The sequence below is a fragment of the Helianthus annuus genome, chromosome 4, assembly GCF_002127325.2.
Source record: "Helianthus annuus cultivar XRQ/B chromosome 4, HanXRQr2.0-SUNRISE, whole genome shotgun sequence".
Lineage (NCBI taxonomy): Eukaryota > Viridiplantae > Streptophyta > Magnoliopsida > Asterales > Asteraceae > Helianthus > Helianthus annuus.
In genome coordinates this window covers 178,021,250-178,045,666 of record NC_035436.2, presented here as the reverse complement: position 1 = coordinate 178,045,666, position 24,417 = coordinate 178,021,250, and the positions used below count along the sequence as shown (strand labels likewise).

Sequence of the window (24,417 nt, the reverse complement as noted above, 5' to 3'; positions counted from 1 at the left end):
TATAAATTTTGTTAAAAACCATTGGACAGGTGAAATTTCCTCATAACATGGAGCAGACATCAAAGCAGGTTAGCTCCATGCCCAATGGAAGATTCATAAGTCCCAATTCTTTTCTTAAAAACCTTTGCAATGACCGACAGGAATCTTCCCGAGAACGAGGGTTCGGCAGTCGAGTTCCGCTCGAACCCACGTTGTAGGAAAGTTTTCTTAAAAACATATTTTGCCACCTGATTCTTTTAAAATGTAAAACTCAAAACCTGTTATCAAATAACAAAACACTCCACATAGCGCTGGTGTGGACATCAAAACGGTCGACACCGCGCCATGAGGAGATTTTTCTTAATTAACTTCGGAAGATTAATCGAGTATTGGTAAGTTTAAAACGCTATGGAATTGCTTTTTGTGTGTGTTATCACTTTTAACTAATCGAATCGTATCTTCTCTCCGTTCTCACTCGTCAAATCTTAATCGATCGCTCGTTATCTAGACGCTATTAATCTCTACTCTCAATCGCATCAACTCTTACGACCCTACTATTGGATTAATTTCGGGACGAAATTTCCTAAAGGAGGGGATACTGTAACAACCCGCACTTTCGTGCGTTGTTACTACTCGATACACTCGTTACGCCTAGCACCGGAGATTCGGATCATAATGTAATCATACCAATTTTATCGCTAAATCGAAGTATAATCGAATAACTACGCATATTCTATCGCTATTACAAACCTATTTTGCATAACACTCACGATGATGTCGAATATGGGCCTAAACTACCCTTCTCGATGAGCGTGAGGTGTCAAAATGTGGGTAATCAACGCTAACGAGGGTTATCGGGTGAGTACTATGACTCTAACCGTCATGACGATGATGGCAATATGAGTAAGTGGTGCCCCGATAATCATTGTGGCACATCACATCGAAGAACGCACTCAAAGGCACGCGTAACTCGATCACCGCACTGAGAATTGGATACATAAATACGTATATACGGCCCTTTTGTGATTAATAATAATAAATAATTTAATAATTATATAAATATATGAAAATATGGCTCAAACCGTCGAAATCGCACCAAAAACGGGATCAAAAGGCTTCCGAACGGATCAATTCGATCAGACTAGTCCAATTGGTCAGACCGGCCCAATCAGATAGGCCAGTCCGATCGACTGGGCCAGCCGATCGACTGGGCCAGCCGATCGACTGGGCCAGCCGATCGACTGGGCCAGCCGATCGACTGGGCCAGCCGATCCGACTGCTGTTTTGCCTTCTTTTCCCCTTCCTTGCCTATAAATACCCCTCCATTCACTCCCAAACACTTGTGTTGCTGCTCCTAACCGACCAAGACGCTCCAGCCCTCAAATCTCTCGATTTCTTCCGATTCTTGTAAGTTTTCAACCCGAATCTTGTACTTCCTTGATCAAAATGCAATCCTTCATCTTTCTATCTTTCAAATCTCAATTTTTAACCGTGAAATCAACGGATTTGGGGTGTTCTAAGGTGATGTCACCATAAAGTTCTTCAAAGGTGATGTCATCCCATGAAGAACAACTCAGATTCGGATGATTTACATACGATTCTTCATGAATCTCAACCAAATCAATGTTTTTCTAATCAAAGGGCCACGGATTTGGGATGTTCGGATAGATTTCATCACAAAGTTCTTATGAACTTCAAGTGTTGACCTCATATCATCAAGAACAACTCAGATCCAGGGCATTTCCTAAGTAAAATCAAGGTTTTTACATCAGATCTAGTGATAAAATGATCGATTTCGAGTTAAACACGGAAAAACCGACAAAAACGACCAGTTCCGACGAACGGGGTGATTCCCGGCCGTTAAAACAGGTCGGAATTGACGGGATTTCAGTTGCTTAACACCTCATCGTAACGTCCTAACCCAAAACGCCGAAGAACGCTCGAAAAATCATCGAAAACAGCCGAACAGGATGGCCAATCGAGTGGCCCAATCGATCGAACAGACCAGTCGATCGAGTGGCCCAATCGATCGAACAGACCAGTCGATCGAGTGGCCCGTTCGATCGATCAGGCCCATTCGATCGATCAGGCCCATTCGATCGATCAGGCCCATTCGATCGATCAGGCCCATTCGATCGATCAGGCCCATTCGATCGATCAGGCCCATTCGATCGATCAGGCCCATTCGATCGAGTGGCCTGTTCGACTGGGCCAGCCCAATTTCATCATTTTGTCCGATTTCAACCCAATTTTTGCCGATTTCACGCAAATCGATACCGTTTAACGCATAGTAACCTATCACTCACATAAATTATCTGGAATCAGGATATTCTCCGGCACCGGTTCCGCAAACCTAACCGAAAACGCGCAGTGAGTATACTTGACCCCTTTTATCGAATTTTGGGTGTAACATACGTTCCATAAAAACCAAACTTATCAAACGAACGATTTAATTGGACTATTTATCACTTGCGAATAACTGTTTGCATAGATATACGTGATGCTAGTTGCATGTATGCTAGGACTTATACTCGTGACGTCCCACCAAGACTAGTATAGTACTATTTCGCCCGACGGGGTCTAGTTATGCCATCAAAGAGTCGAGCATCGAGGACTTAGCTGGTAGTATCAGTTTTGTGAGTATATATGTCGTGTATTACGTTTATGCATGTGGAAATTCGCAGCACTTTTAATCTATCATACTACACATATCAAACCTGTATACTCGCCAATACTTTTGTATTGACAAAGTTTTAACGTATGTTGCAGGTTTAGCCGAAGTTTACATCAAATCAAGCTAGGAAGTCTAGAAACGCATCTAAAATCTAGGTTGTCGGATTTGAATTGTTCGAGAGGACAAGAAATCCGTGATAACTTACGTGATTGTATTGTTTGTTAGTATGGGATGACAAATGTAATAAATATTATCGCAATATAGTTGTTATGGATTCTCTTGAGCAATCTGATTCGCCTAGTGCCGCGCCCCGATGATTCCGCCATCGGTTGGGGTGTGACAAAAGGCGTAAAATGTCAGGTTTTTTTTTTTAAAATTTATTTGTTTGTGACTTGGCTACAAACTAAAGGCTTACAAGAAATAAGTTTGCTTATTTTATATCAAGCTACTAGTTTTTTTTTTTTTTTAGTATTCACAAGATAGCTAAGTCACAAATTTTGTATATTTCAAAATAACCGAATTTTACCAAAATAAAAGGTGTAAAAATAAAAAGGTTTAGGGTGATAGGTAATTGTTGCAAAAAGGGTTCTAAGCTCAAAGGGAGGATTTTGTTTGTTTTGGTGGGTTGATAAAAAGGGAAAATAAAGTTGAAGTGAAAATGTGGTTTATAGTCCTACCGCCTCAATCATTTACTTACTTGGATTAGTCGGTAAAGATCGAGAATGTATTGTCTTGTCAAGTTCTAGATTTGTAAAAACCGTACGGGCTATCACACAAGAAATGAAAAGTGAGCATTTAGTAAAGATATGATATTGAATGCTCGGTAAAGGCTCAAAACTCACAATTTGTGGGAAAGGGTAAAAAGTGTGAATATATATATATATATATATATATATATATATATATATATATATATATATATATATAGGGCAATTTTGTAAATACCCAAGCAACTTTTAAAACACGCGCATATGGTCGGACTTCAATTAGAAAATTAACTATATCCAATAATATCATTCACGTCCAAGAAATATCCCCAATCTATCTCCCCAACCTGAATCTAATTCTCTTTCACGATTATCTCAACATTTCACCATCATATTGAATCAATTCTTCTGTTACAAACAATTACATCATCGACTCAAATACATAATCACATTCACGATCATCATTTCACCGTTTTGAAGCATTTGGAGTGACATTTTCTCGGAGATTTGATATTTTACAAGCATATATTTCAGATTTCGTCATATAATTGAGGTTAGTTCCTAAAATTCGTCCATAATGAGTCGTATAATTTATATTAGGAACATAATCATCGATCGTATATTCTTCATCAATTTGTAATTACGGCAACATGATTAAAAACATTGTGGACCTCTATTTCGTTCGTAATTAGGGCAACGTGATTATAATAATAGTCAATATGTCAGTATAGTCGGAAATCGCCGTCATAATCACTGTTACGTATGCGGTTTAACATAGATATTGTGCAATGTAACATAGATATTGTCATAGAACTCTGTCATATAACTCGAGTCACTTTGCAAGTTTATACAATTCGTTCATACTTCATTATATGATATATAATTTGGCGATTCAAACTTCATTTTGTATTGTGATATATTTTATTATGCACATGTGCATATGTTTACATCATAGATTTAACTAGGTTTAATAGAATATGTTATTAAGGTAAGTTTGTGTGATATATAGTTATGCACATGTACATATATTCATAATAGTTCAATATGCACATGTGCATAGTTCGCGTGACAGTTTGCAAGTTTACACAATTCGTTCATACTTCTTTATATTACATATAATTTGTTAATTCAAACTTTGGTGTGTATTATGAAAAATATTGTCATGCACATGTGCATATGTTTAACATAATATGTTATTAAGCTAAGTTTGTGTGATATATAGTTATGAACATGTGCAAAGATTGTCATATTAATTTAATATGCACGTGTGCATATTTTGTAATAACATGTGAATAGTTATGTACAAATGTATTTTATGTTAGAATGTGGTAACAAGATATTGTGGTGTGATATATACATATATGCACATGTGCATAAACTGACAAAATATGTTACTATGCGTATGCGCATAATTTGTCATACTAGGTTATTAAGGTATTTAACGTATATGCACATGTTCATTGCAGAATTGCAATGGAAAGAAAGTTGGAAAAGAAAATGAAAAAAGTTATATTGGTATTAAAGTCGAGGGACGAAAGGTCATCATTGTAAGACGCAGTCACAACAGAAAAGTATATGCATGGTAAACAAAAAGGTTAGAATATTTGATTATTTATAATTAATATTTTAGATGTTCATTAATTAAAAGTTATTTCATGCACATGTGCATCATTACATTAATGTTGTTTTGTACTAATATAATTTGTATAAACATATTGAGTTTATGAATGCAGATGTGAAAAAAGTTGTAAAAAAAGACATGAAGGTGAGGAATAATAAACGGAAACAGGTGGAAACACCAAACAAAGGTGTTGGTGAGGTGCGCATGGTAAAGAACAGAAGGTTATCAACGTCTAAAGTTGGTGATAAAGATGACAATGTTGTTGATGGTATGTGTTATTTAGAATTTTTAATCAATATTCAAAATGCACATGTGCATTTGTGTGTACAAACATTTCATACATGTATTAATGTGTTTGCACATAGGTTAAACATAAAAAATTGGAATGGGCAACGAGTGATAATTTCAACGATTGTGGTGTGTTCGCTATGCGACACATGGAGATGTACAAATGGAGCGATGTCAAGTTTGAAAGTGGTTTTAGTACGCGGAAAGATATTCAAGACATGCAACTGAAAAACTTGAGGATGAAGATATCAACAAAACTGTTATTATCAGAGGCAAACATGTACAAGGAAACTGTTATGGAACTTGCAAAAGAGAAAACACGTGGTTTGAGAGATGAAAAATTGCGGAAAATGTTAGACAAAGAGGCGATGAAACAAGAAAAATGTTGGAATATGCTTGACAAATGGAAGAGTGAGGATAAGTTTGAGCGTATGAGTTAACACAGCAGGTTATTAACTTTAGGAACATATAGTATTTCTGTTTTGTTGGTGATTTATGTTAATGAAACTAGTACTTTGTTTTGTTTTGTTTGTTTTAACACGTCATATGGTACTTTGTTATGATGTCGTTTATAGTTTTGGTTAAATGTGGTTGGAAGTGGTATATTATGACACTAATACTTTTGGTTGACAACAGCTGGTATAGTAGTTGATATAGTAATCAGTTGGTATTTTAGCTAAGTTGGTATTTTAGCTGATATAGTAATCGATGTTTGGAGTTCGTATTGGTTGTTGATGTTTATCCACATGTGCATTAAAATGGTCAAGCTAACAAGATGGTTGGTAATGAATGTTAGTAATGATTAAATGTGTGTTGGTAATATATAATGTGTTATAGATGTACACGATTGTTAAAATATGTCATATTATGTTGGTTAATAAATTAAATGATGGGTATGCACATGTGCATAAAGTTATATAACGTATAGTGTAGTATGTAATGTATTACAAATGTGTATAGTTATATGTAAGGCATAACAAACAGTTTTATATTAATACTAGTAATAGGTATAATAATAAACAATGGTATATCAATAAACAAGATGATTCAACTGTTAGATACAACTGGTCGATATGTATACACATGTGCATATTGTAAGTTAGGCATTAATATTAATATTGTAAGTTAAACGGGTAGTAATAAAATTACATTATGTTAAGTGGGTAATAATAAAATCACAAATAATTACATGTAATACATAATTGATAACAAATTAAGATGATGCCAATGATGAATATATTAAAAAACACATAAATAGTCCATTAAGAAACATAATCAAAACAAATATTGATAGTCATAAGTAGTTAAGTTCAATCACAAGTTGTAATAGGTAATAGATCAATCAAGAATCACGAGTCGGGTTGGTTGATTTACGACGTCTGGTTGAACGTCTAAGAGTTTGCTCGGATTCTTGCACATATGTAGGGACTTCAGGGGTATCATCAGGGTTATCATCAGAAGAAAAAGAATTCTCATCAGAATACTCATCGGTGTCATCAAGATCAACATCATCAGAGCCGGATTCAGACGGAGCAGGTAGTATAACAGCAATAGCAACAGCACGTTTATCTGCTCGTGCAGCAAGTTTGGCAGCCTTGATTTTTTCGCAGTTGCGTGAATCATGGCTGAAAACATATTTGTTACATTTGTTGCATAAACGTGCGGCCTTTTTTCGCTTATCGGCTTTCTTTCGCTTATCTTTAATTTTCATGATGGTGTTTGGTATAGGATATGTAGTTTACAATGTTGTATGGTGTATGGTATAATATATGTTGGAAATGCCCAGACACATATTGATGTGATATAATGTGTGGCATAAATTATGTTGGCAATGCACATGTGCATAACGTAAAGGTAGTAATGTTTAATGTTGTTTGACATAGTATATGGTGGCAATGCACATGTGCATAATGTATACGTTGCAATGTATAATAGGTGGATTGAAAATGGAGTACATGCACTTAAAACATAATGACATTAGAAACAGTGAATCGACAATTTTAGATGCTACGGTTTCAATGTTGAAAATGCACGCGTTGGGTAATGCACATGTGCATGTGTTGAAACAGTGGACATATTGGTAATTTATGTTAAATGGACATGAATAAAACAATGAATATTACACCATTAAGTAGATAAACAATAAGTATAAACAATGAATGTAAACAAAAAACAAGTGATAATCAATATATAAGTAGTTGCGTGTGGAAAATCCAGTTGTTGTATCATAAGTGTTGTACATCATCACAATGTCGTCCTAGTGATTAAAGTTCTATTTAGAGTAGGGAATTCAGCATCAACATCAGTGCCAACCCCACCCATCTTGACCCGTCTTCACTCTGGTGTTTCTCAGCACGCCATAAGATGCATAAACTCCACCATGCCTCCCCGGTTGTCGGCTTGTTCTTCCATTTTTTTTGTAGTTGTCCGCCACCCAAGACCCTTTGTTTAATGCCATTCTGTACATAATTGGATAGTCATCCATAAGGCACCTGCTCAGAATCCATACATAAACAGAATCCATACATCAACGACATGGTATAATTTTCAACATAATGCACATGTGCATATAAGTTAATACAATATCATTTACAATCAACATGATGCACATGTGCATATAATTTAATACAACATCATTTACAGTCAATATAATGCACATGTGCACATCATTTAATACAATATCATTTACAAAAGTATAAACATCGTTTACAGTCAACATAATACCTTTAGTCACAAATCAAATGAATTGTAACTCTTGATGATCTGTATTTGTAGGTGCTGTCAAAGTGATGTAGACATAGAGTCAAGAGTCTTAATTTCAAACCTATGAAGGGTATGTCGACTTTCAACAGTTTTAGACATAATTCTGTGACTATCAACGGGATTGACAACAGATGTACCACCAAAGTCGGAATCAGATGTTGTATGATGATGATATTCAGACAATATATGAGGAGATTCATCGGATATACGAGGATCGACACGAAGACACCATATGCAACTGTAAACATCGTGCCGACTGCAACCGCCATGAAGTACATGAACACGAATATCTATATGCCATGAAAACCACCGTGCACGGCTCTCCGCCGCCGTGAATGCCTCTCGGCCGAGTGAGAAGACCATGAACTGGTGCTGGTGAACTACCGAAACCCCAAAGTGGAGATAATATATGTGCATATAATATTGAGTAACCATAATGTACAACATAAAACATGATGCAATTGACACAATGCACATGTGCATATAATTTATGTGCATATAATATTGAGTAACCATAATGTACAACATAAAACATGATGCAATTGACACAATGCACATGTGCATATAATATTGAGTAATCATATTTTACATCATAAAACAATTGTGAACATGCTGCAAAGGAGTATATCATTGAACGAGTCATAATTTACATAAAATGGATATAAAATACCATCTATTGACAAATTAAAGATTTATATATAAACCTTTTACCTGAGAAGATACCACTTGGCTAAAATTCACCATCACTTCTGACCTGCAACTACCACCAAACACCAAACAAGAATGCCTAATTTATTTGGGATTCGAATAGAATAAAACCTGCTGGGGTATGCTATATGTAAAATATATGTAAAATTGAATTACTTACAGCAGCCATCGTCCTGTCATTGCAACTTGTTTCGATTCCAGAACAACCAAATAATCTTTCAAAACGAGATTCGAATCAAGGGCAAATCATAAATTGAAATCATAGCATAAACATCTGAATTGGATTCGAAAACTAAAACCTACAGATTATGAAGAAAATCGAACAAATCAGTGAATAATGAAGATAATCGAAGCAGAATCCAAAATCGGATGAAAATTAGGTATTCCTACGTTTGAATGATATTATATAAATCCAATACCGATTGAAGAAATGTGTGAGGATTGGCGAAAGATAGAAACAGAAAAACTCAATTGAAGATTATGCTATTCTTTGGATATCCGTCGCCGCTGTAAGATCGCCGTAGTCGATGGATGCAAGATCTCTGATGAAACCCTAGATTGTGAATGACGATAGTGAACAGGGGCTGAAACAAGTGGAGCACGTGTTTTTTTATTAAATGTCACTTAATTATAAATTTGCCATGTGTTCACATTGGTTCTCGCGGTTCTCGCAATAAAGGGTGGTTCCTAACGGATCTTTATCCTATATATATATATATAGGGGACCGCTAAAAAGAAAACCACCTCCAGTTGTAAGAACCATGAGAACTACACCGTACGGGGCGAGTTGGACCAGAATTTTTTTCATAAACGTAGATGCGTGTATTATAAACACATTTCTAAAAAAAATTCAAAAAAAAAAAATGTCGTGTGTGTAGTTTTGAGCACCACAAGTTTGTGTTTACGGGTACCGTAAAGTTTAAATAAAATTTACGGTACCCGTAAAAACAAACTTATGGTGCTCAAAACTACACTCACGACATTTTTTTTTTGAATTTTTTTTACAAATGTGTTTTTAATACACGCATCTACGTTTATGAAAAAAATTTTGGTCCAACTCGCCCCGGATCAAAAAGTTCTCATGGTTCTTACAACTGGAGGTGGTTTTCATTTTAGCGCTCCCCTATATATATATATATTATATATATATATATATATATATAAAATAAAATTTTAAAAAGATCGTCATGCCTTTTGATAAATTTTTCTTATATGGTTTTTTTATCACGGCACTATCGTTTGTAAATTTGTAAAAACAAAATTTTTAGAACTTGGTTTTATAACTTAAACAAAAAAAAAACACGACAAAATAAACTAAAAAATGTTTTTGAAAAAGATTTGGGGTGGTTTAGCGGTTCCAAGTAGAGTTTTATGTAATACTTGTTTTAGGACAAACGATTCAAGCCCCCCCCCCCCTCCCAAACTTAAATTACACATTGTCGTCAATGTGTAAAAAATGGGTTAGATTTGATTAAATGTGGGTTTAAAACAACAAATTTTTCAAAAATCAGATACTGGGAACGGGGGCGTGCTTGGGGGGCACGACCCCATGTGTCAGTATCATGACTTCTGTGAAAATTTTCAGAAGGTAGACGTGGGGGCGTGCTAGGTAGGCACGACCCAATGTAAAAAGTGCTAGTAATGAAAATTTTTCAGAAGACGGGCACGGATGCGTGCCTAAGAGTTACGGCCCGTGTAACAGTTCCGGAAACAATGAGGCACGTACGGTTCTTACAAAACCAGTGACACAAAAGTTTGGTTTTTTAACCACCAATCACCAACCATCCAAAACCAGTTAGTTACAACCCTAAAGCTATAATTAGCCTTTTCTTAAAGTAAAAAGATCTGACATAAATTTTGCTAGGACATTAATTTTTTTTTTTGCTAGGACATTAATTGGTTTGTTCTTTCGAAAGTGCACAAAATGAACGTGTATCTTTTTTTCTAAATCTTTGGGCCTCTCGGATATTCTAATGATGGGCTATTTGGCCCAATGTCTTTTTTCATTTTAATAGTAAATTTGGATCACTGACGGACTACTGGAGTATTATTGTGTCACCAGCGGAACTACCTGATCATATCTATCCCCACTAGGCATAATGTCTATACACCAATTCAGGAGGAAACCCAATAAATATGGGAAAAAGCCACTTGTGAGAATCGAACACAGGATCTATTGATGCTATTAAGCCATGGGCAAAATTTTTTTGAACGGTAAATTAGGATTACTAAAAGACCACTAGAGTATCACCGTGCCACCAGAAGAACCACCCAATCATATCTGTCTCCATTAGACTATAATGCCTATATACCAATTCAGAAGGAAACCCAATAAATCTAGGAAAACCCCCTTTGTGAGAATCGAACACAGGACCTAATGGTACCAAAGCCTTATCCCACCCCCAATGTCTTTACTTGCAAAATAAATAAAGTTATATATAAGGAACGTGATGCCCATGGCTTTATAGCCTAGTGACATTTTGGGGGTGGATAAGGTTTTGGGACCAATATGTTCTGTGTTCGATTCCCACAAGAGGAGTTTTTTCCCATATTTATTACGTTTCCTCTTGAGTTGGTGTATAGACATTATGCCTTGTGGAGATGGATATGATCAGGTAGTTCCGCTGGTAGCACGATGATACCCAGTGGTTCGTCAATGATCCAAATTTGCTGTTCAAAAAAAATAAGGAACATGATGCCGTAAATAAAACGTAACAAGAGGTCGAGTTTATTGTCTGGTCAACTTTGTTAATAGATCGGTACACATTGCAACTCCTTACAAAACCTTTAGACTCTGTGTTGTGGAGCTGTGAGCGTGGGGCGCTAGCCACGCGGCTGCCACAGTGGCTCGCTAACACCACAACAGCCAAGCTTTAGCGGGGGCGCGAGCGGAGGCTTCAGCGGAGGCGTGAGGGTGGTGGCTGGCGCTATTAGGCAAAAATGGGGGTGTTTTGTGGTGCTATTGGAAGTTACCACAACATGCACAAGTAAGTGGGGATGGGGGGCACGAGTGGACAAGGTGATGAGTAGGAGTCTAGTCAGCGCCATGTGTAGTAATATTAGAGGATGAATCCGGGTGTTCACCTAGACCACAACAGGTAGTCTTTAGGTGTCAACCCATCAAAGATTCTTATTCACCAGTTGGTCCAACATGGCAACACCACAAATGAGCTTAATTCATTTTGGCACTTACAAGGAGGTCGATGCTACTCATTCATCATTGTATCGAGGTTGGTATAAGCAAACAAAAATGCACAAATTTGGTATTAGACAATATCTAATTCCGGGCTGAAATTGGTTATGGATAGGATTAGCAAGGTCAAAAACCGTGTATGACCATAATCGGGTTTTGGAGAGGAAGTGATCGGGTTTTTCCGATTTTGGTTGGTTGGGTCGGGTGTAGCCAATTTGGAATTGGTTTAAAATCATAGGGTATGGAACTGATCTATAACTGACAGGTAGGATCGGGTATGAAATTCGGTACGCCATATCCGGTTTTAGGGTTTTTTGTCGGGTGAGGTTTCATACGCAATTTTTTTTTCGTGTGTGCATCTAATACAAATTTCGAAACAAACAATAAACTTTAAACCCTATAGTCGTATAATCGTTTTAGTTAAGGATCCACTTTATTGTTTGAAATGTTTACTTTTAGCTATTTCACTTGTTATATAATGATTATCTATAAGATATTAAACTAAATAATATTTTTTAGGAGGGTTATCTATAATTAATTAAAAGAGATTAAAATAAATAAATAATAATTATCCATAAGACATGACCTAATATGATGACAAGTGTCCTCAAAATGGTTTCTTTTATTATATAGTATAGATTTGTGAAGTGATGATTTGGGTTTGAGATCATAGATCTTAAGTTCGAATAATCTGATACCAACTATTTTCCAGAATTTTTAACTGTGCATTAATGTTCAGAATCAACTTTTAAGACAATTGATGGTCACGATATGTCATATATTGTAGTTAGCAAAATTAGACTATTATAATTATAAACGGTCGTCACTCTACAATATTCAAGAATTTAACAATAACAAATATACTTGCTATGTTCATCCCTTTTTATTGGGAAAAAAATAATTACACGACCTTAAATATAAGATGATTTTATCTTTAATATCACTAATTAGTAAAATCCCTAGATGTTATATTTTTATTTAAGCACGTATCACTTGTGTACGTTACTAATTTTTGTTTTCATACAAAGGTGTTAGGTTTTGTTTTTCAGTTTAGCAATATCTTATTTCTGATTGATATTATATAATAATTTACATTGAGATAGTTAGTAAACGGGCAACAAGCTACGCCGCTAATAACTACCGAGCAACCGGCCGTTTAATTTTCATTAATGTTTTTTATAGTTTATAGTTATATACATGTATTATAATCATGAACAATCTGTATTATTTTAAATTTGTAATACAGGCTAATTAAAAAAACCCGGATCCAAACCGGCAAATCCTAATTGTTAAAAAGTTAAATCAGTAATACAACTAATCCTACCGGCCCACCCAACCTGACTTATCTGACTTATTTTGTCATTCTAAAAAAATGTAGTTACTAGCTCGGTGCAAAGTGCCTAGTAAGACTCGAAGGTATGGTTTGGGTCATCCCTAAGGGGATGGACCGTTACGTAGACCGCTATGTAAGTGGGTGTGAGGATGGGCCTAAAGGGGATGGACCTACGGGGTGGGGGATGATCCCCTTTATATATGTGTATGTATGTATGTATAGGTGTGTGTGAGGGAGTGAGGCCCGGCTTGGGCGGCTGCTTGCGGACGGAGGGGACGAGCCTGGGGCGGCGACGGAGCAGGGGGTGGCAAGGCTGGGGCGGCGGCAAGGGGATGGGCCTGGGGCCGTCCCCCATACCGTCTGGTCTAAGGTCGGCCGCATAACACTTTTAAGTTCCTTATTATACCACCACAAATACGTAAATAAGAATCTTAATTAAGAAATATAATCGTTTCTTAATATTTAACCAGGAATAAAGTTACAGTTTAAGAGACTTATGCCAAAAGGTGTCAATACGGTAATATTATAACAAACAGAATCATTTCTGATACATTTTTAATAATATCCATTTCAACAAATAAAACCGCCCATGGTTTTATATCCTAGTGGCATCTTAGGGGTGTGATAAGACTTTGGAACCAATGGGTCCTGGCAGTGGCAAAGTTTGAGATTTCCGACGGAGGGGTCGAAAACGTATATACCCAAAAATTTCTATAAACCCGGGGTTGAAATCGTATATACAAAAAAAAAAAAAAAAAACTCTATACGAAAGCTACATACATAACACTACTGAGCGAAAAGTTCGGGGGGTCGGGCGCCCCCTGACCTCTTCTAACCTGTGCCACTGGGTCCTGGGTTCGATTCCTACAGGGGGTTTTTCTCATATTTATTGGGTTTCCTCCTAAATTGGTGTATAGATATTATGCCTAGTGGAAATGGATATGATTAGGCAGTTCTGCTTGTGGCACGATGATACTCCATTGGTCCGTCGGTGATCCAAAATTCAACTATCAAAAAAAAAAAATATAAATAAAAATAAAACCATCCATCCACATCCACACTTTTGTTCTGCAAACGAATCCAATGTCACTCATCCAATTCACCCTCTTCTTCTTCATCATCTTCCTCCACAACTCCAAAACCGTGACTTCATCCACATCTTTCATAGCTCCAATCACCCGAGACCCATCAACCGAACTCTACACCATAACCATCTCCTTCAAAACGCCTCTTCAATCCACCAACTTACTACTCGATCTCGGTGCCAAATTCACCTGGATCGATTGCACTCCTGACTCCTACACCTCCACAACTCACCGTTACATCCCCTGTGGAACCAACCTGTGTGCCTCACTCACCTCACTCGCTTGTTCTAATTGTTTCCGCCCCACCGGTCCTGGCTGCCACAATAATTCCTGTGCTTTGTTCCCCGAGAACCCTGTTATCAAGAACACTGTTCTGGCTCAGGCATTGATTGACTACTTTGCTTTGAATGTTACTGATGGCCAGAACCCAGGTCAGTTAGGTGTGGTTCCGGATTTTGTTGCTTCGTGCTCGGATAACTCGTTGCTTCGTGGGTTGCCTGATGGGGTTTCTGGATTGGCTGGCCTTGGACGGTCAAATTATTCGCTCCCGGCGCAGGTTAGTAAAATGTACTAACCCTATCTTGTTTATGTTATAAGTATTCCCTCTGTTTCAGTTCAAACGTAGGAGTAAAGTTGGCAACTTTGGTCCTTACACTTTTATTGTTTGCATTACTTTTATGGCCATTTTTTTTTGAACTGTGAACTTCATGTATAAGGTTGTCACACTTTTCAATAGGGCTGTAAACGAACCGAACGAACACGAACAAGGCTATGTTCGTGTTCGTTCGTTAAGGAAATTTGGATGTTCGTGAACTGTTCGTGAACACATGACGAACGGAAGTTTGTGTTCGTGTTCGTTCGTTAAGGAATTTTTGGTTGTTCGCGAACAGTTCGTGAACACAAACCACGAACGCAAACGAACACAAATGAACTTTAATTTTGAAAATTAAAAAAAGGCATCGTTAATCTTAAACATTGTACACAACGAAAGTAGTTAAATATAACCATTTAAAGATTGAAGGGATGGATAATATTGGGTTCAATCGATTAATCGATTGGAGATAAGCTGAATGAAGGAGCGTGATATCAAAAGAGGGAGAGGGCCAGAGAGAGGGAAATAATACATATGGGGGAAAGTAAAAAATTAATAAAACATTAAAAACTTTTAGAAAAATAAACGTAAAAAACCGAACACGAACAAACATAAACGAGCATATTACCGAACGTTCACGAACGCAGTCGAACGAACGAGACCTTTGTTCGTGTTCGTTCGTTAAGCTTATCGAACGAAATTTTTTGTTCATGTTCGTTCGTTAAGCTTATCGAACGAACATAAACGAACTTCCCGCCGAACGGTTCACGAACTGTTCGCTGAACGTTCGGTTCGTTTACAACCCTACTTTTCAAATCGGAGAGTGCTGTATTGCTCCACTCTGGTCAGACTATATGTTGTCTTAACCAGGCCCACGCTGGCTTCAAAGTTTGGCTTTTTAAGCTTAATACTAATCGATGTTTTGAAAACCAAACTGATCGTTGATGTAACCACTTTAGTAGTTCATATTAATAAAGTGGAGAAACGGTTTATATGCGGATTGCTCGGTTTTAATTAAGGTTGCTTATTGAGCGAGCTGGATTGAACCAACTTTAGCATGCGCTTGGGCTCGAAGTTAAACGAGCCAGTTTGGCTAGGCTCGAAACTACAAATGTGGTTAAATTTGAACTATAACTTGGCTTGAATAAAATTGAAGCCAGCTTATTTGTTTATGAAATTAATTACACGTATGAATGGTTATAACAACAAAAATCAATGTTCTTTCACATATGGAAAAATATAACAATAAAGAGAAAGGCAGATGAGTTGTTTTTACCTATAAAAAGTTGGACTTCATAAATATAATAAATAGCATATTAAATTTGAACGAGTTCACCTCGGCTTAAAATTCAAATGAGGTAGCTTGGCTCGGCTTAGCTCACTTATTTGTGAGCAGATTTCAAACAACATCTTATCAAGCAAGTTTAACCGTAGTTTTAACGGGGTTTATCTTGTTATCTCAAAACGAGCTGATTTGTTTATGTTAGATATCGGAACTATCATTATGGTTTTTAATACATATAAGAGGGTGTTTGGGATTACGTTTTGAAGTGATTATTTGATTATTGCGTTTGTAAAACATAAATAATCTAAAAAAGTATTTGGATGAAAAAGTGATTATCTGCCTCCAAAACGCAGTTTTGGAGAAGCATGTACCTACATGCTTTTTCAAAACGCAGTTTTGAAAAAAGCAAAATCTATTTTGAAAACGCATAATCTATTTTGAAAACGCAACACCAAACACCCCCTAAATGTCGCAACGTTTCTTACAAAAATGAAAATCGATTTATGTACAAGATTGATGTTCCGAAGAATATAACATAACTTTATTTGAAATTGGTGACTTCTTTTTTGTCAAACATTTTTTTAGACCTCAACAAAAATAATGTTTGATTCGTCCCGGCACAGGTTAGTAGCGTCTATGCTTCACCCAACATATTTGCGCTATGCCTTCCCGGTGTGTCAAGTGCATCATCCGGTTCAGCCTTCTTCAACACAGGCGGCCCATACTATTTCTTTCCCGGAATCGACCTCTCAAGTCACCTTGTATACACTCCACTCATTCTAAATCCGATCGGATTCACCATCATAACCTACTACGGCCAACCCTCAGACGAGTACTTCATCAATGTCACCTCTATCAACATCAATGGCAAACCATTGGAATTCAACCCTTCGCTATTAACAATCGATGACGACGGTTTTGGTGGAACCAGATTGAGCACCGTCACTCCTTACACCACGTTAGAAACCTCAATCTACAACGCCTTCATTCAAGCGTTTGTAAACGAGTCTGCAGCGCTCAACCTCACAGTAACGGATGCAGTGAGTCCGTTTGAGGTGTGTTATGCAGCGAGTGATGTTTATAGCACACCGTTAGGGCCTGCATTCCCGGTTATTGATCTTGTGATGCATAGTGAAGATGTGTTTTGGAGGATATCTGGAGCGAATACGATGGTGAGTGTTGCAAGGGAAGATGAAGATGGAGGAGACGTGTGGTGCTTGGGGTTTGTTGACGGTGGTGAGAAGCCGCGGACATCTGTGGTGATAGGAGGGCATCAGATGGAGGATAACTTGTTGCAGTTTGATCTCGTGTCGATGAGATTAGGGTTCAGTTCGTCTGTTTTGGTGCATGATACCAACTGTGCAAGCTTCAACTTTACCGATGATCCTGGTGTCTAACAACTTCAACTGTAATTTTTCCAAGGATATTCTTGTATTGTTTATTTGATGTTTGTTATTAGGTTAGCTTCATTGAGTGTGTGTTTTTCGATCAAAATGGTCGAACTTGAATACCACAGCTTGTAACATAAGCAATTTAAATGCAAAATTTGCAGCAATGAGTTGTAGGGAAGAAAGGCTGAGATGCATATGACTTGATATTCGATCTAGTGGAACCACTTTTTGTCATTTAAACCTAGTTTCAAACTCTTAGACTGTGGGGAGGTGGGGCGTTGGTTGGGCGGGGGAAGCCCTTCAACGCCAGCTGCTCCACTCCGGGTTGGGCTTGGGTATGGCGTTGTCCCTTTAGTGTGGGTATTCAGCCTGGCGTGGGGCGCGGGGGGGGGGGGGGGGCAGGATGACTTGGCTGGTTGGCTACTTTAATTAAAAAAAATTCACATGCTGGCCACGCCAAGCTAAGCCACGCCACACCACACCCCTCATTTTTCACCATAAGAGCTCACGGGGTGGTCCCGTGATAGTATAACGTGAATGTTTATAACGCGTTTTCCTCGACCGCCGGTACAAACTAAAACGCGTTATACATTAACGCAATCCGGTTTTCGTTATCTCCATCACGCGTTAATGTTTTGTTTTGTGAGGGTATTTGTTGGTTGGGGGAAATTGTTGGGTGTGGTGATGAGTGATGACCACCCCCACTAAAAAAGGTTGTGAGTGATGGAAAAATGGTCGATGACATGGCGAAACTTGATTGGTGCTTGTGAGTGATAAATTCTATCACTAGTGAACCACCCCCCCTCCCCTAAGCTTGTGGATCCACCCTCGTCACGTGTCGAGCAATACCTCCAACCCAAGCCCATACACTCCCCGTAGTCTTAATGCCTTAAATGGCATAACAATCCCATTTTTTCCAAAATTCTCTAGTTTCCAAGTTCAAGTCAATTAAATTATTCTGTACTCATAATAAAGGTGTACAAACAAAATTGGTTTGGGCCCGCCACACCGGTTTATAATCTGACTCACTTCACCAAAAAAAACCGGTTTAGACCCGACCCAACCCGGCAATTCGTATGCCAGTCCTTAGTCTCGTTCCTGAAACCGGTTTGGACCGACCCGATCTGAAAAACTTGTAAAAAAACGGTATCTTTGTCCCAAACCGATTTGAACACAACCTCAATCAATTTGATAGGTTTGAACAATTTCCATCGTAAACTGGTTTATAACCCGAACCACTTTAAAAAAACATATTATTGTTCACAAATCCAGTTTGGTTTATAACCCGAACTAGTCTTTTAAAAAGTCCGGATTTGTATTGTACACCTCTGCTAGCAACACTTTTCTTTGGTGATCTTCATTTCTTATCACGGATTTGTAATGATCAATTCTTAAAACACTAATATATGGAAATCCCTCTTTGAGCCAAAAATAATCAAACCCCGTCAAGAAATCATTTTTTTTTTTGAACTGTAGTCAAGAAATCATTTGCCCGAAGAGAAAGAGTGCAATTTTTTTTTTCTTTAATAAAAATTAATGTTTTATGAGGTGAGAGAAAAGTGAAGTTTTTACACTCACTCTTTTACATTGTGAGTAGGTAATAATAATGGTAAGCTAGTGATAAATGACATACCACTTAAATTCACCACCATTATCATCATGCTTAGTAAATCCCACTAATAGCAAGCTAAGGTAGGGTCTGAGAAGGGTATAATGTAGACAACCTTACCTCTACCTCGTAGGAATAGAGAGGCTGCTTTTAGAGAGACCCACGGCTCGATAGTAGTTTTGCATCAAGCCTTGGACATAAGACACATAACACTCAGCAATTCCCCTGTCTTTTGGCTATCAACGTCACCACATCATGATGCATGATCAACCGTCCCTCGCTTTTTAACGTTATTTTTATGAAATTAGTAAAATAACGTTAAAATTAGTGCACTTTTACTTTTGCCCCCTCTAAGAACCCACGCGTATATACATTATATGTGCATACCGCAAGCGGGACATATACCACTTAAATTAGTTATATTATTTAAAATTTATCATCTCAAATAGATACATATCATATCTTCTTTTTTGGTAATGATTTAATATTGTTAATTCTATTTTGAACTTTGCAGTTTCTTTAGTTTATTGAAATCAAATATGAGGGTAAAGATCCTGTAAAAAGTGCTCAAAGTGTAAGAAGTGTGAGAAGGGTATTATAACACTATATATAATACTATATAACACCATATAAACACCGTATAACAATATGTAACACCATATAATACCATATAACACTATGTAACACTATATATCATTATATAACAAATATAACACTATACATCTATCATAGACATGCTATCAGACAACCTATAGTGTTATATTTATTATATAATGATATATAGTGTTACATAGTGTTATATGGTATTATATGGTGTTACATATTGTTATACGATGTTTATATGGTGTTATATAGTATTATATATAGTGTTATAATACACTTCTCACACTTTTTACACTTTGAGCACTTTTTACCGGATCCTCTACCTCAAATATGATATCAAATTTTACATATTATATATCAACTACGAAATATATTATACATATATTTCTATTTAGATATTGTTTTGACGTAATACGATTCAATCGATCCTACTAGTGTATAACAACCGATTCAATCTGACCGACTATTTTAAATATTATTACACGTATAATTGATATATAACCCAACCAGAATCAGATCGGACCGGGTCCAAAAAGTTATTATATATCGACAGATAAACAATTCCTAAAAGTTTTCGCACCATCAGGAAAAAATTTATGGGTCCGCCACTGACAGTTTGTTTAGATTTTAAACGAATGAACATAAACGAACACGAACATGCCTATTTTCTTAACAAACAAACATGAACAAAAATGTGTTCGATTATATGTTCATGTTCATGTTCTGTTAAAATTGAAGGAACAAACATGAACATGCCTTTGTTTGTTTAGTTCATTTACAGGCCTAAAAATCATGTTTGTTATATTTTATGTATGTTATTTAAATTTTAATTAATAATTTTTAAATTTAATTAAAGAAAATAGTTAGGTAATGATGATGGGGGCTTTAAACCATTGCAAGGATATTAGGTCATGCGTAATGAGCATTATAGGGGCGTAAAAGAGTTTGATAATGCCTTCAGCACCGATTCCTTGGGCATTATAGGGGCATGAAGAGGGAGAAACATTTATAGAATAACGTCCAAAGAAAAGAAAAATAATAGAAAGTAATGAATAAAATGAGCATTAACAGTTACATATTCTTTGAAGGGTCATTATGATGGTGATGTGACGAAAAATGTTATTTAATGGGCATTAACCATTATCCATGATCTTAAAGGAAGAGGATTTATATCCCCCATATGACGTGGAAGTGATGTGTCATCACCACCCAACCTTAATATAATACGAAAATAATCAAATTTTGAGTAGGCTATTATAATTATTTTATATAACATGTCAATCCAAAGTTTAATAAACTAGTTTACATGTTATTAACATGTTTAGTTATTACCATGTTTTAGTGTGCTTAATTTAATTTCAATTTACATTTTAGAGATTGTTTATTAAAAAGTGTTCAAATTTTAAGCGTAATATTTCATATATTTGCTCCAAGTCTCTTAACTATTAGCTTTCAACCATGAAACTAATTTCAAGTCCTTAAACTTAAACGCCTGTTAATTTTCAACAACTTTATTCTTGTGTTTTAACTATCTATTCTCCAATCATTTTTATTAGTTTATTTTAATCACGAGCTAAACAAATATAACCAAGTTTGTTAATTGGGGATGAGAGATAAAGTAAAACAGACATCAGTTACAAATAGATTTAATTTAAGTTGGAGTAATTGACCTTTTTAATTGTTCCTAAGTCACTAGAGATATTACTCGTATTTTCAAAACGAAAAATATGCATAAAACTTATTAAATAAAGTCCAAAAAACGGCCTATAACTTGGATCACGGTGTTCACACATGATATTCAGTCAATTAACAATATCATATCACCAACAAGAAGTTGAAAATAGTATGTGCATTCAATTCCATTATGTAATCACACACTTCAAAATAGAATGTGTTTCCGTAACATAACAGAAACATCATATAATTAGCCATAGTTGGACGGCAATCAATTTTGAAACTCACCAACACACTAGTTTTACGGTGCTTCATCACAAACCTACAACCAAACCCCTTTAAAAAAAAATTGGATCACTGAAGTATCATCGTGTCATCAGCGGAACCACCCGATCATATTCATCTCCACTAGGGATAATGCCTATACACCAATTTAGGATGAGACCTAATAAATATGAGAAAACCCTCTTATGAGAATCGAACCCAAAACCTATTGGTACCAAAGATTTATCTGACCCCAAAAATGCCACTAGGCTATAAAACCACGGTCTGCAAGAACCCATTCATCATCTCCTATATAACACCCACAAGAACCCATTCATCACCACATTCAAACACCAATCAATGTCTCCCTCAATCCTCTTACTATTTCTATTCCTATTCGTTACACCTTCATTTTCAGCCTTTGTTGCCCCCATCACAAAACACCATGTCCACAACACCCCATTTTACACCTTAAAACTCCAACTCAAAACCCCTATGCAACCAACATTTTTGCTACTTCACATTGGCGCCACCTACACCGCGGTTAACTGCCATAGCAACTACACCTCCACCACCTCCCGCCCTGTCCCATGCAACTCATCTCTCTGCCACTCCCTCCGATCCAACCAACTCATCTCTAAAAAATGCGATATCACCACCAACGCCGCGGTTGGTGGTAATTGTGTAATTTCGCCTCATAAGTCCTTCGCTATGGTTGACTCACTCGCGTTACAAGCAACTGATGGACGTAACCCGGGGAAACTTACTACGTTCCCCGAGTTTGTGTTCACTTGCTCTGACGAATCCTCACGGTTATTAAAAGGCCGGGCTAAGAAAGTGGTAGCCGGTTTAGCCGGTTTAGGGGTTTCAAATTATTCACTCCCCGCGCAGGTTAGCACCAACTCGTCAGTTTTCTCACTTTGTATATCTGGCTCACCTTCGGCTCCAGGCGTAGCGTTTTTCGGCCTAGATAAACCGTATTATTTCTTCCCGGGACTTGATGTCTCTAACCATCTCTCCTACACACCACTGTTCTCATATCATCCTGGAATATTCACTAACAGAAAAACCGAAACCAAACAGTTGAAAGACGGTTATTACATCAAGGTCAAATCCATCATCATAAACGGAAAACCAATAAACATAAACCAGAAACTGACAATGATCAGCACAACCAATCCGTACACGGTATTGGAGAGAACAATCTTCAGAGCTGTAACTGTAGAGTTCAAAAAAGAATCAAGAACTATGAAGCTGAAGTCAGTTAAGCCTGTGAAACCGTTTAAATTATGTTATGAAGCTGATGGGGTTTTGGAAACTCATTTGGGTCCAACAGTGCCTCAGATTAAGCTTGTGATGCAGAACGATGTCGTCTGGAGGGTTTTCGGGAAGAATTCGATGGTGAGGATTGTGGATGAGGGTTTGGATGCATGGTGCTTAGCTGTGGTTGATGGCGGTGTTGGGTCGGTTCCGGCGATGGTGATCGGAGGGCATCAGTTGGAGGATAATCTGCTTCAGTTTGATTATGGGAAGAAAACGTTGGGGTTTAGTTCTACTCTTTTGCAGTACAAGACATTGTGTGCTAATTTTAATTTTAGCACTAATAATGCCATTAAGGTCTTTTAGGTTTTTTATAGCAATATCATAAGTTCATTCTTGATCTTTAACATATTGTAATATTATAACTTTTACCTATCCACAGTAACAAGTTATGGAATCCAGACCAAAAACCGGAACCTAAACTCATCGTTAGGATCTGATCCGATTCATCGTTTGATATATATCCTTTGAATCCGGTTTAAGATAACCGCTAGTTGAATAATACGTTAAGACCGGTTTTCAAACTGATTTCATCCGGTATGGTTTTCCTTTAGAAAGCACTTTTCAAACAACCCGATCCGGTTTTCACTTTCATTGACCCAATCCGAACCGGTTTTAAGACGGACCTAGTATGGCCCAACAAAACGGTTTTATATATCGTTATTTCACGGTGAACAAATAGCTCCACTGTTTTGTCTTGTAGTTCACTATGCAATTTAAATTATAACCGATGCAAATCCATTATGATGTGAAAAACAATTCTTGAAGTCAAGAATCAAAGTTAATATTGTTAGAAATGGTACACCTTATGATGTTGCGGCAAGCTCCCTTCGTTTACCAAAGATTCCACAAGCGTATGTTGAAGAGATAAGCTCAACAAGCAATGGTAACTGCAACTTCACGAACAAAGTAATTGGAAGACATGCTATTGCAGCAACTGGGATGAGGATCCACGTGCTCTCTAGCACAAACATAATATATAATGTTGCACTGAAGGCTATCAACATGGTTGCCACAGACATGAATAACATCACAAGTCCAAGTATTAAACTCTTAGGTAAGTTGTAGAGAAAATCCTCATCTGCATAACGTGCTGTGTCAAAGGATCGAAACAACAACAAGGAGGCGCCAGATATTATCATTGACATCACATCTGAAACAGCAAATATGATGAAGCTCAACACAGTTTCATCAACTGCTTTCCCGGTATCTTTATTGTTTCCACCTGGTACAGTTAAAGCTGCTACTAAAACTATTGCAAAGATAAATGCAGCAGTGATTTCTGGCTCCGCCACTGCATGAGAGTCCCTGGCCAAAAAAGTTCGACT

At 37.1% G+C, this 24,417-nt stretch overlaps 2 protein-coding genes across 3 annotated transcripts; both read left to right on the top strand.

Moving 5' to 3' along the window:
- The first annotated feature begins 14,316 nt into the window (after positions 1 to 14,316).
- LOC110928741 (probable aspartic proteinase GIP1) lies at positions 14,317 to 17,797 on the top strand. Of its 2 annotated transcripts, XM_035988632.1 has the most exons (3): positions 14,317 to 14,713; positions 14,774 to 14,907; positions 16,852 to 17,797. In XM_035988632.1, the coding sequence occupies exons 1-3, from the start codon at positions 14,350 to 14,352 to the stop codon at positions 17,623 to 17,625; spliced, it is 1,272 nt and encodes a 423-aa protein (XP_035844525.1). In that variant the 5' UTR covers positions 14,317 to 14,349; the 3' UTR covers positions 17,626 to 17,797. The 2 variants fall into 2 exon arrangements, with proteins under 2 accessions (XP_035844525.1, XP_022027467.1); XM_022171775.2 differs by having other exon boundaries at positions 14,319 to 14,907.
- Positions 17,798 to 22,099: 4,302 nt separating this feature from the next.
- Positions 22,100 to 23,416, top strand: LOC110928740 (probable aspartic proteinase GIP1). Its single transcript, XM_022171774.2, has one exon. The coding sequence runs from the start codon at positions 22,130 to 22,132 to the stop codon at positions 23,393 to 23,395; it is 1,266 nt and encodes a 421-aa protein (XP_022027466.1). The 5' UTR covers positions 22,100 to 22,129; the 3' UTR covers positions 23,396 to 23,416.
- The last annotated feature ends 1,001 nt before the right edge of the window (positions 23,417 to 24,417 follow it).

What these genes read in the sequence shown, in the direction of transcription:
- LOC110928740 (XM_022171774.2), top strand. Translation starts at nt 22,130, where the DNA reads ATGTCTCCCTCAATCCTCTTACTATTTCTATTCCTATTCGTTACACCT.
- LOC110928741 (XM_022171775.2), top strand. Translation starts at nt 14,350, where the DNA reads ATGTCACTCATCCAATTCACCCTCTTCTTCTTCATCATCTTCCTCCAC. An exon ending in ATTATTCGCTCCCGGCGCAG is followed by an intron (nt 14,908 to 16,851) that starts GTTAGTAAAATG and finishes GTCCCGGCACAG; the next exon opens with GTTAGTAGCGTCTATGCTTC.